Source organism: Ochotona princeps, chromosome 16, assembly GCF_030435755.1.
Source record: "Ochotona princeps isolate mOchPri1 chromosome 16, mOchPri1.hap1, whole genome shotgun sequence".
Taxonomy (NCBI): Eukaryota; Metazoa; Chordata; class Mammalia; order Lagomorpha; family Ochotonidae; genus Ochotona; species Ochotona princeps.
In genome coordinates this window covers 52295139-52315899 of record NC_080847.1, presented here as the reverse complement: position 1 = coordinate 52315899, position 20761 = coordinate 52295139, and the positions used below count along the sequence as shown (strand labels likewise).

Sequence of the window (20761 nt, the reverse complement as noted above, 5' to 3'; positions counted from 1 at the left end):
TAAGCATATTCTTTACGAATTTTTTTAACACAGCATTTATTTTAGCAGAGCACATACACACAAACATTCCAAAAACTAGACATGACATAAAACAAAAAGATACAGGTATAACTCCTTCCAGTTATTTTCAACAAATATTTTCATATTATAGAAATTTCTGTTTGTGTAGTTCATATTATAACATTTTTTTTTAAAGAAAACTTCACATAATAGAAAGTGCTGCATGAATCACATTACAAACTAATTAGTGGGTCTATCATACAAAATGCTACACTGAGTTATCATTTCCCAGAAATTTTACAATAATCTCTGGAAGTCAACCATGGTTGGCATTTTATTGAGTATTGGAAGTCAAACTCACAGGCATTACTCCACAACACAATGATTTTATCTTAGAAACAGATCTGAGCTTTTTCTGCAAAGAAAAGTGCCAATATTTAGTACTATTGTACGAATGTGTCATGGGGACCAATTCTGACTGTATGGGGAATATATTTATTTGACAGGGTTTCCGCAATTCTTCTTCAGAATGAGTTTCAACATACCCAATAAAGCGACAAATGCACATTTCTTCATACCTTGCTTTTATCCTATTTTCCCACTAAATGTACTCCCTTAAAATAATGTTGAAAAAGAATACAAGAGAAAGGAATCAACTCTGGCTGACAATATCCCAACCAATCTTAGTCGTAGGGTCTCTCTTCTGAGTGAGTGGCCTGATGCCTAATAAGCTTAGAGCTATTCATGAAAGCTTTCCCACACTGGCTACAGGTAAATGGTTTCTCTCCTGTGTGAGTTCTTTGATGGACGATCAGTCGAGCACTCAAACTGAATGTTTTTCCACATTGACCACACTCGTAGGGCTTTTCACCAGTATGAGTTCTCTGATGTTGGGTAAGACATGAACTCTGCCTGAAGGATTTGCCACACTGGTTGCACTCATAGGGTTTTTCTCCGGTGTGGGTTCGCTGATGTACAACAAGAACGTAACTCTGACTGAAGGACTTCCCACATTGATTACATTCATAAGGTTTTTCTCCAGTATGAGTTCTCTGGTGCATAACAAGGTGAGAGCTGCGGTTGAAAGACTTCCCACACTCACTACACTCGTAGGGCTTCTCTCCAGTGTGTGTTCTTTGATGGGCCACCAGCTGGGAGCTCCAGCTGAAAGACTTGCCACACTGATTGCACTCAAAGGGCTTTTCTCCTGAGTGAGTTCTCTGGTGAGAAACCAGCTTGTAGCTCTGACTAAAGGATTTGCCACACTGGGTGCATTCATAGGGCTTCTCCCCAGTGTGTATTCTCTGGTGCGCTATCAGCTTGTAGCTCTGGATGAAGGATTTGCCACATTGGCTGCACTCATAGGGCTTCTCCCCAGTGTGAGTTCTTTTGTGTGCAATCAGCTTGTAGCTCTGCCGGAAGGATTTCCCACATTGGCTGCACTCATAAGGTTTCTCTCCTGTGTGAGTCCTCTGGTGCACAACAAGGACGTAGCTCTGGCTGAAGGACTTCCCACACTGGTTACATCTGTAGGGTTTCTCTCCAGTGTGAGTTCTCTGATGCGAAACAAGGTGTGAGCTGCGGCTGAAGGATTTTCCACACTCACTACACTCATAAGGCTTCTCTCCTGTGTGAATCCTCTGATGTGCAATGAGATGCGAGCTCCAGCTGAAGGACTTACCACATTGATTACATTCAAACGGTTTCTCTTCTGAATGATTTTTCACATTTGGAACCAGAGATGAACTCTGAGAGATTTCACTGTATGTGTGCTGACTCTCATCGCCAGGAATCCCCTGCTGTTCCTTTGATATGCTCTGGTTCACAACTTGCCCACATGCCTTCAAACTTGAGGTTTCTCCTGCCCCATAAATTTGTCCATGCCTGTTTGGGGGTATAGGGTGGCTAAGGGATGGAATGCTGCTGCTAAAGCCATATGGTGTATCTATTGTTTGAGTTCTTGTAACTTGAATGAGGTGAATGCTCTCAGGAAGCTTTAAACACTCACTCTTCTCACATGGCTGCTTGTGGTTATGTGTCTTCTGATAACTGTTTACTGCAGAATTCGGAGGCAATTTTTTATCATATGACACATGTTTATGAAAATGGCTTCTTATAGGTATCAGTGGGAGTGACAGAGGACTGGGCTCCAGCCTACCCTCCTCAAGCTTCCCACCTCTGCAGACTGTGGTGTGAATAACAGCTTTCCTTTGAGTGACTGCCACTTCCTGCAAACACCTCGCTTGCTTCTCCGGTTGCTTCTGCCGCTGGTCCTTATAGTCACAGACTTCTTCACCTGCAGGCAGCCAGGGATCATCCCGCATCAACCTTTCTGTCTTCACTTCATCTGGCAGGCTCTGCTTTGAAATACAGTCTCTTCTTCCAAGTACAATTGTCAAATCTGGAAAACAGCAAAGGAACACACCCTAGCCCCCAAAAAAGACATTAGAGTTGACACAGTGGGATGACTCAAAAGTATGGGAAGAACACGTGAGTTCACTTTCTTCTACCTATATACACCTATAATTTGTATTGAGAAAGCAAAAGGATGGGCCGAAGCAGTAAGTAGGCACTGAACTATCACAGCACATCAGTGTCACAGAGCATTAACATGCAACTGTTTTAACAATAATCTTAGTTGAATAAATTTGACTTTGAGTGCAAAGCACCTGCAAATTAAAAAAAAAAAAAATCACCTATGCAGAACCCCCAAACTCAACCCAGTACTGCAACTCATTTTAAACAAACAGAAGGTCCTTTCCACCCTCTTTAGCACTAGACAGAAAATCACTGCAGAATATCATTCCAGGCTTTGGCCCTCCAGAAATGAAGATTGAACAAGCTCAAGCCAAAGAAACCAAACCTCTTTTCTCCTGCTCTGAAGATATTCACTGGGGAATAAAGCACCAACATAATCCATGTGTGATCCAAATCATTATGGCTGCTGAATCGTGTGGTAGTTACAACACATGGGCAGGCCAAACCATTGCAGCAGAAGGCCCTTCACTGGGAGGGACGGTGTTCTTACCCAAAGAGACCAGGTCGCTGTGCTTCTCCAGGATGCTCTCTCTGTTTGCTGTCTCCTGTGCAGGCCTCCAAGTGCCAGGCTGCTCCTGAGTGAAGTCTACCGTTGTAACTTTGAAGCTTGGTCCCTGCTGCAACAAAACACACATCCCTGCTCAGAGGGGCAGCATTCCTTCCAGCATTTGCCTTTGAAAGATGACTGGGAGCTTGCCGCCAACTTGTGGTGTCTGAAGGACTCTAGTCAAGTCACATAGAAATCTTCCAGTTGAGCCCACAAGGCTTAGAAACCAGACCTCTTCAAAGCCCAAGGTGAAATATCAGGTAAAAACTGGTACAGGTGTTCTTTTTCTTTTCTTTTCTTTTCTTTTTTTTTGTCCAATTTTAAGAAAATGCTTATTCTTTTTGATTTCGAAGAAATTGGAGGAATAAGAATGGGCAAGAATTTTCTGCCAAAGGTCAGATGATAAGTATCTCAAGCCTCACAGGCAACACAGTTTTTAATCACAACAACTCAACTCTGCGGCTGTAGCAAAAAAGCAGGGAGGTAGATAAACAAATGAGGGTGGTGGTAGTGCAATAAAAACTCACAAAAGCGGACTGTGAGATGATTCAGTCTACACAGATGATGAAGTATGAGCCCCAGCATAGGGCAGTGCTTACAGATCAAAAGCACTGGATTAAGAAGAAAAGGAGGGCCCGGTGGCATGGCCTAGCGGCTAAAGTCCTCGCCTTGAACACACCGGGATCCCATATGGGTGCCAGTTCTAATCCCGGCAGCTCCACTTCCCATCCAGCTTCCTGCTTGTGGCCTGGGAAAGCAGTCCAGGACAGCCCAATGCTTTGGGACCCTGCACCTGCGTGGGAGACCTGGAGGAAGTTCCTGGTTCCTGGTTCCCGGCTCTGGATTGGGGCAGCACTGGCCGTTGTGGTCACTTGGGGAGTGAATCATCAGACAGAAGATCTTCCTCTCTGTCTCTCCTCCTCTCTATATATATGACTTTGCAATAAAAAATAAATAAATCTTCAAAAAAAAAAAAAAAGAAGAAGAAAAGGAGATGTGAGTTCTCTCACCTCTTACACAGGGCATGCATTTGGATTATTAAACAAATAGATGTCATCTGATAACCCATCTTGTAATAGTGAGTTTATTCCATTTCTGCTATTTAGGCTTAACCATAATAATCTCATCATCTCACTGGTTTGATAAATTAATTGTGATAATATATGACAATATATATAATATATATATAATGTTAGCAGTTTACTAAACACACAACAAAGGCTAGCAGTTACTATGTCTGAGAATGCTAAATGAATAACGACAGCTAATATGACTGCCATCCTGAACAGTTCTACTTCCGTCCACTCTTGGACTCTGAGCAGACACTCGTGGTCATGACCACCATGTAAACAGAATGTCTCAGGCTGCCTCCTGTAAGCACGGAAAGGTCTGTTCTCAAGACCCCTGAGTGGGAACTCAGATACAGTAAGGAAGCTCAGAGGAGAGCCTACCCTATCCAGTGACAGGAAATCAGAAGCTCCTGAACTACACAGACATTCTTAAGCTGAAGATCTTGACTAGGATACCACCAGGTCCTAAATCCCATGAAGCTACATGAAAATGCTGCTAAATACACATTTCTCTCAGTCATAGTACATTAGCATCATCAAAGGTTATCACGGTTAGTCCAAAACAGGACTCAGGAATATAATTTGCAAACTTATCTGTGTGCAGCATTTATGCTTAAGGTACTGCTCTCGAACCTCTAACCCATTCTTTTAATGAACACTCATTTTGGGTTGGGTTAAGCTACTGCCTGCAATGTTGGCATCCCACATGGACACTGGTTCAAGCCCCAGTTACTCCACCTCTAATGCAGCTCCCTGCTACTGTCTAGGATACAGGTGGAAGATGATCCAAGTGCTTGAGCCCCTACACCCATGCAGACTCCTGGCTTTGGTCTGGCCCAGCCCTAGTCACTGTGTCCATTCAAGTCGTGAAGCAGCAGATAGAAGATATTCTCTCTCTCTCTGTAATTCTATCAAATAATAAATAATTCTTAAAAAAAATTGATCTTTTTTTTTTTCTATTCAAGGTTGTTCAAATACTAGACAAACGAGTAGCTGCAGTCAGTAGGCATAGACATGATCAGGCTGACTTTGCAGGGCCATAGAAGGCAGCTTAGGCTCAGATTTATGCGGGTCAGTAGCAAGAAGCTGGACCCATGGCTCAGTGAGGAACAGGTGAAGAAGGTGAAGATTTCTTTAGCAAATACACAGGAGCTGCTATAGAGAATGAGAGACAACTGTTTCCAGAAGCACACTGGGAAACAAGGGTGGAGGGGAACAGAACGGTTGCTGCTCCTTGGCCAGTTCAGAACAAAAATGCAGTTATATATATGGGCCACTGTACAGATGCCTTCGAACACCATGTGGTATGCCTACAACTGGTGGCTGCAGTGGGAGCAGGTGAACATGTGAACCCTATGGTTTACACCCTCACCACCCTGACTCCCAAGCTCTTTCCTATAAACATATTTGAGAAGCGAGGAAAAAAAACACTAAATAAACAATTCTAGATTCCCTTTCCATCCAGAGCTATCAGTTCTCGAAGTCCCACAGTCTTCTACGGAAGACTCACCACTTTCTCATCATTAATAACTAATAGTTTAACTAATTTAGGATCTGTGTCACCCTGCCAGGATTCACAGGCCAAGAACAAAGCATTTAGAGTTTGTAACTATATCTCCAAGGCTTAGCAGATTGTTACTGTATAGTAGATATTAAATATAATTAGACATTATGTGCAAGATTTCAGAAAGTCAGCCTTGTCAAAGGTATCAATGGACCGCAATATGGCAAAATACCTTGACCCAAATTCAGATTGAAATCTTTCCCTCTAGGGCCCACTGCAATGGTTTAGTAACTAAATCCTTGCTTTGCATGTGCCGGGATCCCATATGGGTGCCCATTCATATCCCAGCTGTTCCACTTCCCATTCAGCTCCCTGTTTGTGTCCTGGGAAAGCAGTAGAAGATGGCCCAAGTCCTTGGGATCCTGCACCTGTGTGGGAGACTGGAAGAAGCTTCTGGTTCCAGGCTTCTGGCTTCTCATCAGTTCAGCTTCAGCTGTTGCAGCCACTTGGAGAGTGAACCAGTGGATGGAAGATCTTTTTGTCTCTCCTCTCTGTAAATCTGCCTTTCCAATAAAAAATTTTAAATAATAATAAATCTTTAAAAAAGGTATTAAAAAAAATACTTTCATCTGAATTCTGTAAAGCACGTCTGTCCTATTCTTTCAAGATCCTTCAATATGTGCACATCAGCTTTTCAGCAAGAATGGGGGATATCCTGCCCAAGGACCACACAGGGGACACAAAATCATTTGGATTGGCCCTGCCAAGACAACTACGGGTGGTACTCAAAAAAAAAAAAAAAAACCCTTAGCAGGTTAATTTTTAAGTTGGTGATCTTGCATGGCCCATGAATGTTATAAATATTCACATGGCCCTAGGCAGAAAAAAGGTTCATCATCTCTGATGTGTAACAACGACTTGTATAGCAATCCGAAGCCATGAAAAGAATGGACTTTACCCAAGTACTTAAAAACTTCCACAGAGCACTGTTATGATGTCAAGCAGCACACGAATGTATTGTATAGATTATTATAGGCTAACGTTAGTGGCGCTAGCTTTTCATATGAAGAACAAACTCAGGGAAATTGAAGACATAAGGTCAGTAGCTGGAATGCAGCCTTTAGTTTGCACAGCCATCAGTCATCAATTCATAGGACCAGCCCAACCCTCAGCCCTGTGATATGCTCATCAGCATGCCTGAAGATGACACCCCACAGCTAGAAACCCCAGAAAGTATCCCTCCTTTCCACAACAGGCGTCAGTCTGCCCTTTCTAACCACAGCATCAGCTCAGTCATCACCTTCACGCTCACTATTCTTTGATGGTTTGGGGCCATTATTTTACTGGAATGTCCGTCACTACCACCAACCATCCATATTCCTTACCGTTCTATTTGGAGTCCTTTTTTCTTTCCCATCTAACTTATTCACTTTGACACCCATGGATTATTCATGGTTACCATTTCATCTGAAAATTTCCTCTTAAATATTCCTTTGACTGATAGAATATACCTAGCACATTACAAAAATGAAATGAACTTGGATGTTAGTCTACTACTTACAGAAAGCAGGTCACAGAATGCTACTTATTGAACAGAAAGCCTGCAGAAGCTGCTGGATAGAGAACTGTGGATTAGCAGTCACTATCTCTGAATGATTTCAGACCAGCCAGTAACTATAACACATCCACTGGGGCAGCTTGTCCCGCTGAAACCCAAGATCACTAATGTAAGTTTTCTCCGCCTTTGTCAAACACTCTTCCATTCCAACCCCTGCCTTCACAATCACCTGGATCTTTCACAGAGAAAAATCCAGGCCCTCAGTTAACTCTCTCAACTTCATTCTTCCTATATGAAGTTCTCTCTATACAGAGCCAATTTATCCACAGGTACAATTCCTCTGGTGTAAAGAAAGTGCCCTACACTTTATTTAAAAAAAAATTATTTTATCAGAAAGGCATATTTATAGAGAGAGGGAGACAGAAAGATCTTCCATCCACTGGTTCACTCCTCAGGTGGCCATAATGGGCAGAGCTGAGCTGATCCTAAGCCAGGAGACAGGAGCTTCCTCCATGTCTCCCAAGCAGGCGCTGGGTCCCAAGGTTTTGGAATCTACTTTCCCAGGCCGCAAGCAAGAAGCAGGATTTAAGTGGAGCAGATGGACACAAACTGGCACCACATGGGACCCCAATGCATGCAAGGCGGGAATTGAGCCACTGAGCCATTGTGCCAGATTGCATACTTTTTTTTTAAAGATTTATTTATTTTTATTGGAAAGGCAGATGTACAGAGAGGAGGAGAGAGACAGGAAGATCTTCCGTCCGATGGTTCACTCCCCAAGTGAGCGCAAGGGCTGGAGCAGAGCAAATCTAAAGCCAGGAGCCTCTTCCAGGTCTCCCACGTGGGTGTGGGGTCCCAAGGCATTGGGCCATCCTCGACTGCTTTCTCAGACCACAAACAGGGAGCTGGACGGGAAGTAGAGCCACTGGGACTAGAACTAGCACCCACATGGGATCCTGGCACGGTCAAGGCGAGGACTTTAACCACTATGTTATTGCACTGGGCCCTGCATACTTTCTTTTTTAAAAAAAATATTTTTATTTATTGTTAGAAAGGCAGATTCTGCAGCAAGGAGAGACAAACATCCTCCATCCACTAGTTCATTCCCTATATAGCCACAATGGTAGGAGCTGAACCTATCTGAAGCCAGGAGCCAGGAGCTTTTCCTGGATCTCCCAAACAAGCTTTGGGCCATCCTCCACTGCTTTCCCAGGCCACAGGCAGGGAGTTACAGGGGAAATGGAGCAGTCAGGACACAAACACATGAGATCCCCGTGTTTGAAGGGGGAGGATTAGCCAACCAAGCCACTGCGTTTGGCCCCGCTTTATACTTTATGGCTGACTTCTTTTTTTCTACTAAAACCTTCCTACAACCACTTAAAAAGTCAAGATTTTCCAACCCTCTTAAATAAAAGACCTTCAATCTCAAATTTTCTTGCAGCCTCACTCTCTTCAATTTTTCATACAATGACCAATCTGTTGGGAAAGCTGTCTCCTCATCCCCATCTTCTTGCTCACCACCCACCGGAAACCCACACTTCTCAGTGAGGAGACTCCACCCAATTCACCTGGCATGTGAGGGCCAGTGACCCGGCATCTTCTCCCTCAGCTTTGATGGGAACTCCCTGAGGAAGGAGAGGGTCCTAAGGCAAACGGACGAGAGAGAGCAATCAGCGAGCTAAGTCACACCTCACGGCTAAGCCAACGGGAGCAGGCTAGGATTTGACGTCCCCCGCGTTCTCACAGATCCTACCCACCAATTCTGTTCTCTCCTATTGCTGAGGAGGAGAAGGATGGGAGCTGAGACATGGGCCTAATGGTCTCCATGAATCTACTTGCAAGTCAACGGTCACTATCCTTGAATGATCCTTTCTGACCACCCAGCAACAGCTACATTACACCTGCTGGAGCAGCCTGCTCACGGTGGACCTCCAGGGCCAGCCCAGCTACCAGATGAGGAAATGATCCTAGATATTATGCGGAGTGAAAGAACTGTCTAGGGGGCGTTGTAGTGGCATGGAAGGTAAAGCTGCCTGTGGCACCAGCTTCCCATATGGGTGCCAGTTTGCGTCCCAGCTGCTCTGTTTCTCATCCAGCTTCTTGCTAACAGCCTGGGAAAGCAGTGGAGGACGGCCCAAGTGCTAGGGCCCTGCACCCGTGTAGGAGACCAGAAAGAAGCTCTTGCCTTCAGCAGACCCTGTTCCAATCATTTAGAGATCAAACCAACAGAAGCTCTCCCAATTACTGCCGCTTGCTCACTGTGTGTGTGTGTGTGTGTGTGTCTGTGTCTGTCTGCGTATTCCTCACTGGCTGTAATTTAACTCTTAAAAAATAATTGGCTGGCTAGGCTGGTTGTGCCTAAATTCCGAAATCACAGAATTATAACCAAATAAGGGCCTGGCATGATAGCCTAGTTACTAAATCCTCGCCTTGCATGTGCTGGGATCCCATATGGGCACTAGTTCATATCCCTGCCACTCCATTTCACATCCAGCTTCCAGCCTTTGGCCTGGCAAAGCAGTAGAGGATGGCCCAGTACACCCGCAGCACTGGAAACCCAGAAGAATATCTTGGCTCCTGGCTTTGGATCAGCTCAGCTCAAGCCATTGTGGCCACTTAGGGAATGAGCCAGTGGGAGGGAAGATCTTTCTGTCTCTCCTCTCTGTAAATCTGACTTTGCAACAAAAATAAACCTTTTTTAAAAATAAGCAAATAGGGCCCGGCGGCATGGCCTAGCGGCTAGAGTCCTCGCCTTGTGCGCGCTGGGATCCCATGTGGGCGCCGGTTCTAATCCTGGCAGCTCCACTTCCAATCCAGCTCTCTGCTTGTGGCCTGGGAAAGCAGTCGAGGACGGCCCAAAGCTTTGGGACCCTGTACCCGCGTGGGAGACCTGGAGGAGGTTCCAGGTTCCTGGCTTCAGATTGGCACAGCACCGGCCGTTGCGGCTCACTTGGGGAGTGAATCATCGGACGGAAGATCTTCCTCTCTGTCTCTCCTCCTCTCTGTATATCCGACTTTGTACTAAAAATAAATCTTAAAAAAAAAAAATAAGCAAATAAAATAGAATGTAGTGTGACCCAAGCCAGACTCATAAATCTACAAACTAACTTCATAACAAGTCCAGCAAAAAGTCCTGTCAATAAAGATGCCATCAATTAGGATCTGTACAAAATGTCCAATGGCCCTCATCAAAAATGCCAAAGAATACAAGTGTTCAGATTTAAGATGCTTTTAGATTTTGGAATGTTTGCATATATACAATGATAAATCTTGGGGCTTGGGACCCAGATAAACTCAAAATTCATTTATGTCTCAAATATATCTGGCCAGAAGGCAGGAGCCTCCTCCAAGTCTCTCATGTGGCAGCAGGGTCCCAAGGCTTTGGGCCGTCCTCCACTGTTTGCCCATGCCAAGCAGGAAAGTGGATGGGAAATGCAGCAGCCAGGATATGAACCGACACCCATGTGGGAACTCAGCTTTTGCTAAAGGAGGATTAACAGAGTCAAGCATTAGGCCCAATTAAACTCTTTCAGGTAAGTCTTTTTAAATTGGAGTGTTTCGTTCTCCTCACCCTCTCTTTTTTTCTGTATCTGGGGGAAGCGGGAGATAAAAAGAGAAGTCCCACTTCGCCTCCCAACCATCCCAGCGTCCCCGATGTGGGGCATGCTCTAAGGCACTGCTCAAGTGGTTTTAATAATTCAACAGTTCTGAATTGCTGTCAATCTCGCCATTCCAAGCATAATGAAATCTCTCCAGACTCCACTGGCTAACACAGTCCACCTTAGTGTTTTCACTTGCCCAGATTTTGACTGCCAACATGTTGCTGGAATAGCTGATCAATTTGTTCTGTCCTCCATCCTCTGCTGTTGTACCAGGTGTCCTCTGCAGGCTCCAATGGACTGCCATATCCTCCATGTGCACCAGGATATGCTGTCCACTGCTCCATCTAAGCCTCTGAGGCAGCTCAGCTTTGACACATGCACTCCATGGTCAGACCACGTAACCTACACTTCTCTTCATGGTTGAGGTTCTGAGTTTAGCAGTTTGGTTGGGGAATCCCCAAAGAAACTTCGTCTGAGGTGATCCCAGGCCAAACTCTTCTGTGTGCTTGCCAGTACAGGGTACGGCACAGTCCATCGCCTCAATCAGCTTATGCATATGCTGGTGGTTGCAATTACGGGGTCAGTTCTATTTCCAGCCCTGTCTTCTACACAAACCAATGGATGTTGCAGTCTAGCCCAATCCTGCCCAACACCCACTCGGCCCTCATGCCTCATGCTCCCCAGTGGGAGCTGCAGCCTAGTCAGAGTGACCCACAATAACTCCCACCACTCCCACCCGCTACCCTGGTTTCTGTGCTTGCCAGTATGTACAGCAGACTGGTGCAGTCTGTCCCACATCCCATTCAGCTCTCATACATGTCAGCGCACCCATCTGCCAACAAGCACCACTCTCTGTCTAGCCATGCTTGCCGCAGTCCTGATTCTCATGCTCACCAGACAGAGTGGCAACCCAGGGGGGAAGTGCCCACTATTTCTCTACTGGGCCACTCCCACTCCTGGATCATGCACTCTCCAGGTAGTTCTGCAGGTTAACTTGACAGAATTTGCTCCCCTGTGCCAGCATCTGCTAGCTGATGCTGCAGCAAAGCTCAACCAACCCACACCTACTGTGACTTATGTTTGCACCAGTAGGAACAGCCAATCCAGCCTGGCTTTCCTCTGATCTAGCTCACATGAGGCCTACAGGTGTTGTAGCCCTGCCTAGTCTGGTCTGACCCCATCCCAACTCACGCTCTCCAGTGGGAGTGGTGACTCAGCAGGGCAGCCCTCCACATACCCCTACCGGCTTTGCCATCTCCCCTCCTGGTTCTCATGTGTGCTGGTTGGGTTATGCGGACCAGTCTGACATGGCCTACCTGAGCTCCCTATGTGTTGTCATCAGAACTGAATGACCGGAGGAGACAAAGTTCCCAACCACACGAGGGAGGCAGCCCCAAACTTAATTCTCAGAGCTTTGCATACAGAGCATGTCAACAGTGATTCCACGTGTTGGGGAGGTTCCCATGCACAGGTCTCCCACTGTGGAGCCCACGCAGATGGGAGGCAGAGCCCACATCTCAAGTGAAGGGATGTGACACACAGGAGACCCTGAATTGTCTACATCAGTGGCTCAACAGGGCAGGAACCCAATCCCCACCCTGTCTGATTCAGAACTCCTCCTGGGTGGAGGGTCCCTCTAGCTCTCCCACTCCATGAGACATACATCAACAACTCTCCCTAGGCTCCAATATGCAGCATAGACCCTCCCCTTCCACCACCACCACCACCACCGTGCCTCCAACCACCTGTTTGCCTCAGAGGTGGAAGTGGGCAATGGACATGAATTCTGGCCTCAGCCCCTGGAGACTAAAACCTTCTTCCCTGGCCCAGCTGCTTCCAGTGCCCGAGGCACGACACCTCCTGGGTGGCCCCAACACCTACACAGGTTCTTCCTGGATTGGCTCACTGTATCATGGCTTTCTCTGGAAGTCAACCCTTGGGCCCTTGAGCCCTTTTCCTGCCGGAGCTCAAATCAAGCACCTGAACATCCTCTGATAATGATCAAAATTCATCTCAGAGCAGAGTGTGTGGCGGCCACTCTCCAGGTGGCCTATAAGGACTGCTGCCTGCTGGCACTGGCACCCTTGTGCAATCCTTGCCCACATGGTACCAGGGAGGATCTGTTTGGCACAAAGAACACAGAGGGGGCGATGTTGTGTCACTTTGGAGATCAGGTGATGGAAGACACTGTGGCTTTGGTCTTGACTGTGTGTTTCAGGCTCCCTCCGGCTCCTGTCCTCTTTCTATGCTGACACCCCCTGCTTCCTGTCCCCTGCTACCTCCATCCCGCCCTTTCTGATCAATGACTGACAGCACATGGGCAGGGACCTCTGTGACGTGGAGCTGAGGCTTCCTGTCCGCAGCTACATGGATCCTCCAGGCAGCCAGAGCCTCTGCCGGCAGCCAGACTGGAGCCTCAGCAGGGTGCTGGCGTGCCGGGCACCCTCATGAAGCCCTCTCGGACCCTGCACCTCCAGAGGCTGAAAGTCAATGCCCATGTGGGTGCTTCAGCTCCACCGCTGCAGCCATTTAGGGAGTGAACAAGCAGATGCAAGCTCTTTCCTCTCTGTCTGTCCTTCTCTTTGTAAATCTGCCTTTCATATAAAAATAATCTTAGGGCCCGGTGGCGTGGCCTAGCAGCTAAAGTCCAAGCCTTGAATATGCCGGGATCCCATATGGGCACCGGTTCTAATCCCGGCAGCTCCACTTCCCATCCAGCTCCCTGCTTGTGGCCTGGGAAAGCAGTCGAGGACGGCCCAATGCATTGGGACCCTGCGCCCGTGTGGGAGACCTGGAGGAGGTTCCTGGCTCCTGGCTCCAGATCAGCACAGCACTGGCCGTTGGGGAGTGAATCATCGGACAGAAGATCTTCTCTCTCTCTCTCCTCCTCTCTGTATATCTGACTTTCTAATAAAAATAAATAAATCTTTAAAAAAAAATTCACAGAAAACACCCAAACGCCCTAGATTAAAGGACAATGCTAAAAGTAACATTAAACCACATTCCTGTACCTGTGGCTTTGACAAAGATGCGAATGTAAATTTATATTTACTTAATTTTCTCCAAAATCCTGCAGTTACATGGGGAATCCTGGGAAACCATTCACAGCAGTGCAATGCACATGAGGACTGCACGTTTACCTTCCACTGACATGAAACCACTGAGCCCAAGGGCTTGGGCTGACTGGTCCTGGGACGTCACCACTCACCCCCGACAGCCCGCCCCAGGGCTACACGGGACTGTCTGGACCCACACACACACCTCTCAACACCTTTCTGCACCCATGTGAGTCCACATCAGCACATCCGGTTCCCACTGCCGCCAGCACTCATCCTAGCATTCTTGGGCACCCGCAGATCCCCCCTGATCTGATGGTGAGGCACCTGGTACCCTGGCTTGGGCGCTGTGTGCCCTCCTCCAGCTGAGGAGCCTATGTTGGCAGCATGGCTCCAGGGAAGCGGGGTTTCAGAGCACATGCGGCCTTAAGGAGTGCAGCCTGATGGCAGCCTGGCAGAAGGTCCTTACACACCCTGAGAGGGGGCTTCTGCAAGGGTTCTAGGTCCTCCCCATGGCACCATGGGAGGTTCTCTCACAAGGACTGTTCGGGCCTGCATCAATGGCTTGAGTGACTAATTCTCCCTGTTCGAGTGCCGGGATCCCATCTCGGCACCAGCTTGTGTCCTAGCTGCTTCACTTCCCATCCAGCTTCCTGCTTGTGGCCTGGGAAAGCAGCAGAGGACAGCCCAAAGCCTTGAGACCCTGCATCCACGTGGGAGACCCAGAAGACGCTCCTGGCTTCACATCAGCTCAGCTCCAGCCATTGTGGCCATTTGGAGAGTAAATAAGCGATAAACAATCTTTCTCTTTCTCTGTGTAAATCTGCCTTTCCAACAAAAATAAATCTTCTTGGGCCCAGCACAGTAGCCAAGTAGCTAGAGTCCTTGCCTTGCATGCACCGATTACCATATGGATGCCGGTTCTAATCCCAGTGACCCCATTTCCCATCCAGCTCCCTGCTTGTGGCCTGGGAAGGCAGTCTAGGACACCCCAAGGCCTTGGGACCCTGCAGCACCCATGTGTGAGACCCAGAGGAAGCTCCTGGCTCCTCCTGGCTCCTGGCTTCAGATAGGCTCAGCACCACCTGTTGCGGCCACTTAGGGAATGAATCATCAGATGGAAGATCTTCCTGTCTCTCCTCCTTTCTGTATATCTTTCTGATAAAAATTAATAAATGTTAACAAAAAACCTTTAAAAATAAGCAAAAGAAAAAAAAAAAGACTGTTAGAAAAGCCTGAGCCTGGCCCCACCCCATCTCTCTGGCCTGCCCCACGGAGACACCATCCCTCCCCACTCCTCCTGCAGCCATCACAATCTACCATGTGACACAGCCACAGGGTCCCTCACCTGAACCTGTGCCGCACCATTCAGTGAGTTAAATAAAACTCCTCCTTTCATGGCTGGGCTGCCTCAAGTATTTCGAAACAGCAAGAAAACACTGACCAATACATCTGTGCTGGGACCCTTTTTCTGGCTGACCTGAGCAGGCCTCCTGCAAGTATCTGGTCTCCCAGACACAGCCCCTCCTACCGCCCCCCAGGAAGCTGGTCCTGTAGAAGGGCCCTCCTCCCCAGCTTGCCCATACCTCCACCCAGCCCTGCGTGCTGGCTCCTTGCACAACTTGTTCCTGCACAGTTCACATCATGCCTCCCCACTGCGTGGATGCCCTCCACAGCCACCTGCTCTGATACCTCACGAAGCTACCCTCATGTGGTGGCACAGCAAACGAGGCTGCACCCCCAACATGAAGACACATCTCCCTGCTTTAGCTCAGACACCCCGTGTCTCCTGCCTTTGAGCTCAGGCAGCCCTTTCTCACACATCTCCCCCAGCAGATACCCAACTGGCCCCAAGTCCTAACACCACCCCCAAGCCTGCAGGATGGACGCCCTCCTCAACCCACTGACCACTGGATCTCCAGGTCAGGCTACGCCCTTGCCACGACCCTCTTCTCAGCCCAAGTGGGTTCTAGTACCCACCCTGCTGCCCATCTACACAAGTCACTTCTTCCCTCTACCTGCTCTGTTTGCATGTGACAGGGGGCTATCTGGTGGGCACCTACCTCCTTCAACTTGGGCACTGAGATGCCCACCTCACCCTGGTCAACCTGGGACACCCCTGCCAGCTGGCGGCCCTCCCTGCAGGTACCTGCCAAGCCCTGCCTCACCTAAAGGCTTTGGGACATAATCAATGAGGAAGGGGAAGGGAAAGCTCTCATTTAGTTTCTTAAGTGGCTAAATCTTTTCAAAGAACATTTGCTATGGGAAAATGCTTGAAATTGCTGGCTTTTTAACCTAAAAATTCACTGTACAAAAATGTGAAAATAAGGGTGAGGAATGTTTAAAAATCATATATAACGTTGCTAACCGCTTGGTTATCTTCTACCCTATTTCCCACATATATACAAACTACATTTCTGTTGTCTTTTTTTTTTAAGGGTTAATTTATTTTTATTGGAAAGGCAGATATACACAGAAACGGAGAGAGAGAAAGAGCTTCCATCTGCTGGTTCACTCCCCAAATGACTGTAATGGCCAGAGCTGAGCTGATTCAAAGCCAGCAGCCAGGAGTTTCTTCCAAGTTTCCCACACAGGTGCAGGGTCGCAAGACTCTGGGCTATCCTCTGCTGCTTTCCCAGGCCACAAGCAGGGAGCTGGATGGGAAGTGGAGCAGCTACAACTTGAACCAGCACCCATATGGGGTCCTGGTGCTTGAAGGTGGAAGATGAGCCAATTGAGTCAATTGAGTCACTGCACCAGGATCCCATATGTTCATTTTCAAAAAGTGTGATTTTCAAATGCTTTTTCCTTAATACAGACCGTAAGCATCTCTGATCCCAGTAAGAAAGCATCAGCCAACTGGCTGCCATGTCCCCAATGAACGCTGCCCCCTCCCTTACCTCGGCTCACTCAGGTGTACTGGTCCCCTCTACTGAGCCACGAGTCGCTGCACATTTCAAAAACGTTCATTGCTCATTCTCCCAAGAAGCCGTGAACTGCTGGTGAGATCCAAACAGTACTCAGGGAGTTTCTCAATCAGGATCCCCAACTCCTCCCAGGTGGAGTTCTCTCCAACAAGACCCAAGACCCACAGCAGAGATCCCTAAAATGTGTAGCACACAAGAGCCAGGAGTCTGCTGGCCGTGATGGACCACGCAGCCACAGGGGCCAACCCCGGGGGCTGGACTGCCGGCCCTGCGTGGCAGCAGACCTGGGGTCGCTCCGGGCAGGGCAGCTCCACTCACCTGCACAGGGGCCTCCAGGGGTCCCAGGGGCTTCTCATCCAGCTCTTCCATGCTCTCCTCCAGGCAAGGCAGGGTGCTGGGGTCGGGGGCTGTGTCGAGAAGGCAAGCCCTGAGGAACGCACACTCACACAGGTCCTCATGCACCTCACCGTGCCCCGACCCCACCAGCAGCCTGCGCCAGCAACCCCTGCAGGGGTCTCTGCTCCCTGGATGCACTGCCCATGGCAGGTATGGAATTCTGTGCAGGCACAACAAATCCTGCATCCTCCACTCACGCCAGGCCTCTGCCTTCCCAGACACCCTGCCAGGTCTACAGCCCACCACTCAAATCAGCAACATCTTTCAGTGTCTCCTTTAACTCTACTGGGTCCTGGGAGCCCCCTACTCCCCCTCAACACCTGGCACATGAAGGGCTCTCCAGTGAGGGCTCCTCGCCCACCTCCACCTGCAGTCCCAAAGGCAGCAGCACGGCTCTGGGATGGAGAGCCCAGAATGCCAGTCACGACCCAAGGCAGGAGGCCCACTATCCAGCTCCCGTCCCCGACTCCCGGCAACTGACTCGGCAATGACGGCCGGGCTTGTGCCTCCTGCTTTCTCCACCAAAATTCCAGCACGGGCCAAGCCCAACAGTACCCAGGCTCACCCCCGGGCATCGAGCCTACACCGGCGGGCTCATGCAGTCCCCACTCCTGAGACATCTGTACCCCTCACTCCACACCTCACTCTGCCAGGGGTACCTCGGGCACCCACAAGCCTCCATCCCTGCCCCTTTGCCTCAAGCCACAATTCCAGTACGTCTCATCGAAGGGCACTTGCAGCACGCAGGCCTCAGAGAACCTCCTCCTGTCCACACCCCAGGGGGCACCTGGGCATCAGGGAACCTTAGCCCCTTTTAGGTTCAGTCAGAAGCACAGACAGATTGTCCCTCGCCTCAGCCTGGAATCGGAGCCGCTCAAGCCAAGATCTAGAAACAGGTCAAGCGATACAGCACGCTGCCTCGTCCCAAGCCGGCTGACAGCTGCAGCCTCAGCCTTCCCAACCCAGCACCTCCACCAACCGGCAACGATGCAGGGGTTCAGCACCAGCCTACCTGAGGCCCAGCCTGAGCAATTCAAGCTGGGGCAAGCGCAAACAGCGCTTTCCGTGCTGACTCCAACCTGTCAGTTGACAGCCCTCGCTCATTCTCACCTGGGGAGCCTACTGAAGTAACCTGCCTCTCCCCGGGCAGGACTGCGACTGCAGCCTGGTCTCTCCTAGCCAGAGGGTCCTCACGCTTCCCTCCCCGACACCTGCTCAAGGCCACAGGGATGGTGGCACAAACCCTTCTGCCAACCTGGACGTCCTCAGGTGCCCCGTCTTTCACCATGGTGGGAGTCCTCAGGACCCCAGGCCAAGGGCACAACCCGCGCAGGATCGCAGGTCAAGCTACGGATCACACACCGGCCTCGATACTTTCACTTAGAAACCGAGTCGCCCACTCAGCTCAAGCCGCCGCTTCCAGCTTCCCGCCTAGACCCTGCGCGTGCGCGCGCCCGGCCTCCCTGTCCCCGCACCTGGGCGTCGCCGGGCGCGCAAGCCAGGCTGGGCCTGTCGCCTCCTCCCGGCTCTTCAGGAGAACCAAGTCTCTGCCGGGATTCTGCGGCGCCACCACCTCGGCCTCAAGTATTTCCCCTGGCCGGCAGGCGCAGCGCCGCCCCGGGCCAGCCAGGAAGGGCCGCGGCGCCGGGGGCGGCGAGCGCCGGCGCGCAGCACAATCGTCGCGCTTCTGACCGAACCGGGAAGTGCGCCGTTGCTCCGGCGGTCGGAACTACAATTCCCAGAACCCCCGCGCCGGAGAAAAGATCCCAGATCTTCCGGGATGGTTGGGGTCGGGATGCAGCCAGGCTGGGGAGCGATTTCGGAGCTGTTTCCCAGGCCGCGGAGAGGTCAAGGCGGGGCGGTTGCCCTGAAATCGGAACCGGGTTGAGGGCTGCACACTTGCTGAGGAGCTGGGAAATCGGGAACTCCATTGTTTCTGGGATGTTGGAGAAGGCGGGTGTCTCTCCTGGACCCCAGACGGTCCCCCGGAAGCACCACTGCGTAAGCCCACTCCCACTTTGCCCCCTCACACCCCTCATCACAGGGTTGAGCCTAGGCCTGGACCCCAGGAATTTTTCTAGAATATAAGGTGCTTCAGCGATAGCCGCCTTTCCCCCTACCGGTTCTACTTGACCTCAAAACTCATAGCTTTACCCCTAGAAATCGTCCCAGTGGAGAATAACCAGTGTAGCTGGTGTGACTCCTGCCAGAACCCTGTTAGTCCCTCTGAAAAAGCTCTTTTACCAGTGAGCTGAAAAATTTGCAACTCTGATCCACAGGGAATAAGATGGCTTTTAATGATTGTGGCTTCCGAGTGGTCACTTTTGATTCTTCCTAGGTCTTCGCCCTCCTTCCATTCCAGACCCCAAAAAACATTTTACAAGGGATTCAGAATCCTCCCCCCAGCAGCAAGGTAGGGAGCTCAGGCAGCAGGAAGTACCCCATACCCAAGAGAGAGAGGTCCCTGCAATTTTGCACCACCTTAGTCTACTCCCCTCCCCTGGCCCCCAGGGCTAAGACTCAAGTGCCTGGGTCCCTGCACCTGCATGGGAGACCCTGAAGAAGGAATGGCTCCTAACTTTGGATCCGTTCATCTCCGGCTGTTGTGGCCGCTTGGGAAGTGAACCAACGCATGGAAGATATTTCTCTGTCTCCTTCTCTCTGTAAATCTACCTTTCCAATAAAAATAAATATTTAAAGAAAAAAAGTACTCATGTGTACAATATGCATCAATATGTGTACATGTACAAACATCTGCATATGTAAAGTGATTCAGTCAAATTAACATCCGGTGTATCTGGGGGTATGTGAGACTATAACTTTCTGCAATTTCTATAAAAGCGTTAAATTATTTCAAACTATTTAAATATTAAAAAAGTGCCCGGCACAGTGGCCTAGTGGCTAAAGTCCTGGCCTTCAATGCGCAAGGATCCTATATGGGTACCGTTTCTAATCCCAGCAGCTCCACTTCCCATCCAGCTCCCTGCTTGTGGCCTGGGAAAACAGTCAAGGATGGCCCAAAGCCTTGGGACCCTGCAACCACATGACAGACCCGGAAGAAGCTCCTGGATCCTGGTTTCAGATCAGCTCAGCTCTGACATTTGCTGGCACTTAAGGAGTAAATTATCAGACCGAAGATCTTCCTTTCTGTCTCTCATCATCTCTAGATATCTGACTAACAATAAAAATAAATCTTAAAAATAAATGAATAAATAAATAAATATGAAAATAAAAATGAAGAAGGAACCCTACAACTCAGAGGTAAAAGGAAACACATATTTAATTATGTATATTGTTTTACTAAAATCAGAACAAATTCTGCTTGCTGAAGTTCTTGTAGGTAAATTTTTTTTTAATTCAGAGTAGTGTCACCCTGGAATTTTTTTAATTTTACTAATTTCTATCATTATTGTTATCAGTTTATGAAATACTTCCATAGGCTCTAAAATTTCCCTTTTACTCTCTCCCCTCACTGAGTTCCGCTAAATCATTACTATAGTATATAGTTCCTCATGTGCAGTCGTATGTCCATGATTGCGGGCATGGACAATGGTGGAGTCCAG

General features: G+C 48.9%; 1 protein-coding gene across 5 annotated transcripts; it reads right to left on the bottom strand.

Moving 5' to 3' along the window:
* Positions 1–217: 217 nt before the first annotated feature.
* Positions 218–18839, bottom strand: ZNF180 (zinc finger protein 180). Of its 5 annotated transcripts, none has more exons than XM_058675183.1 (5): positions 18674–18839; positions 17121–17209; positions 8786–8860; positions 3029–3155; positions 218–2401 (listed from the first exon to the last, which is right to left on the bottom strand). In XM_058675183.1, exons 2-5 carry the CDS (start codon positions 17169–17171, stop codon positions 684–686), a joined length of 1971 nt encoding a protein of 656 aa, XP_058531166.1. In that variant the 5' UTR covers positions 17172–17209; positions 18674–18839; the 3' UTR covers positions 218–683. The 5 variants fall into 5 exon arrangements, with proteins under 5 accessions (XP_058531166.1, XP_058531167.1, XP_058531168.1 ...); XM_058675184.1 differs by having other exon boundaries at positions 3029–3152; XM_058675185.1 differs by lacking the exon at positions 3029–3155 and having other exon boundaries at positions 16776–17209.
* Between the last annotated feature and the right edge of the window lie 1922 nt (positions 18840–20761).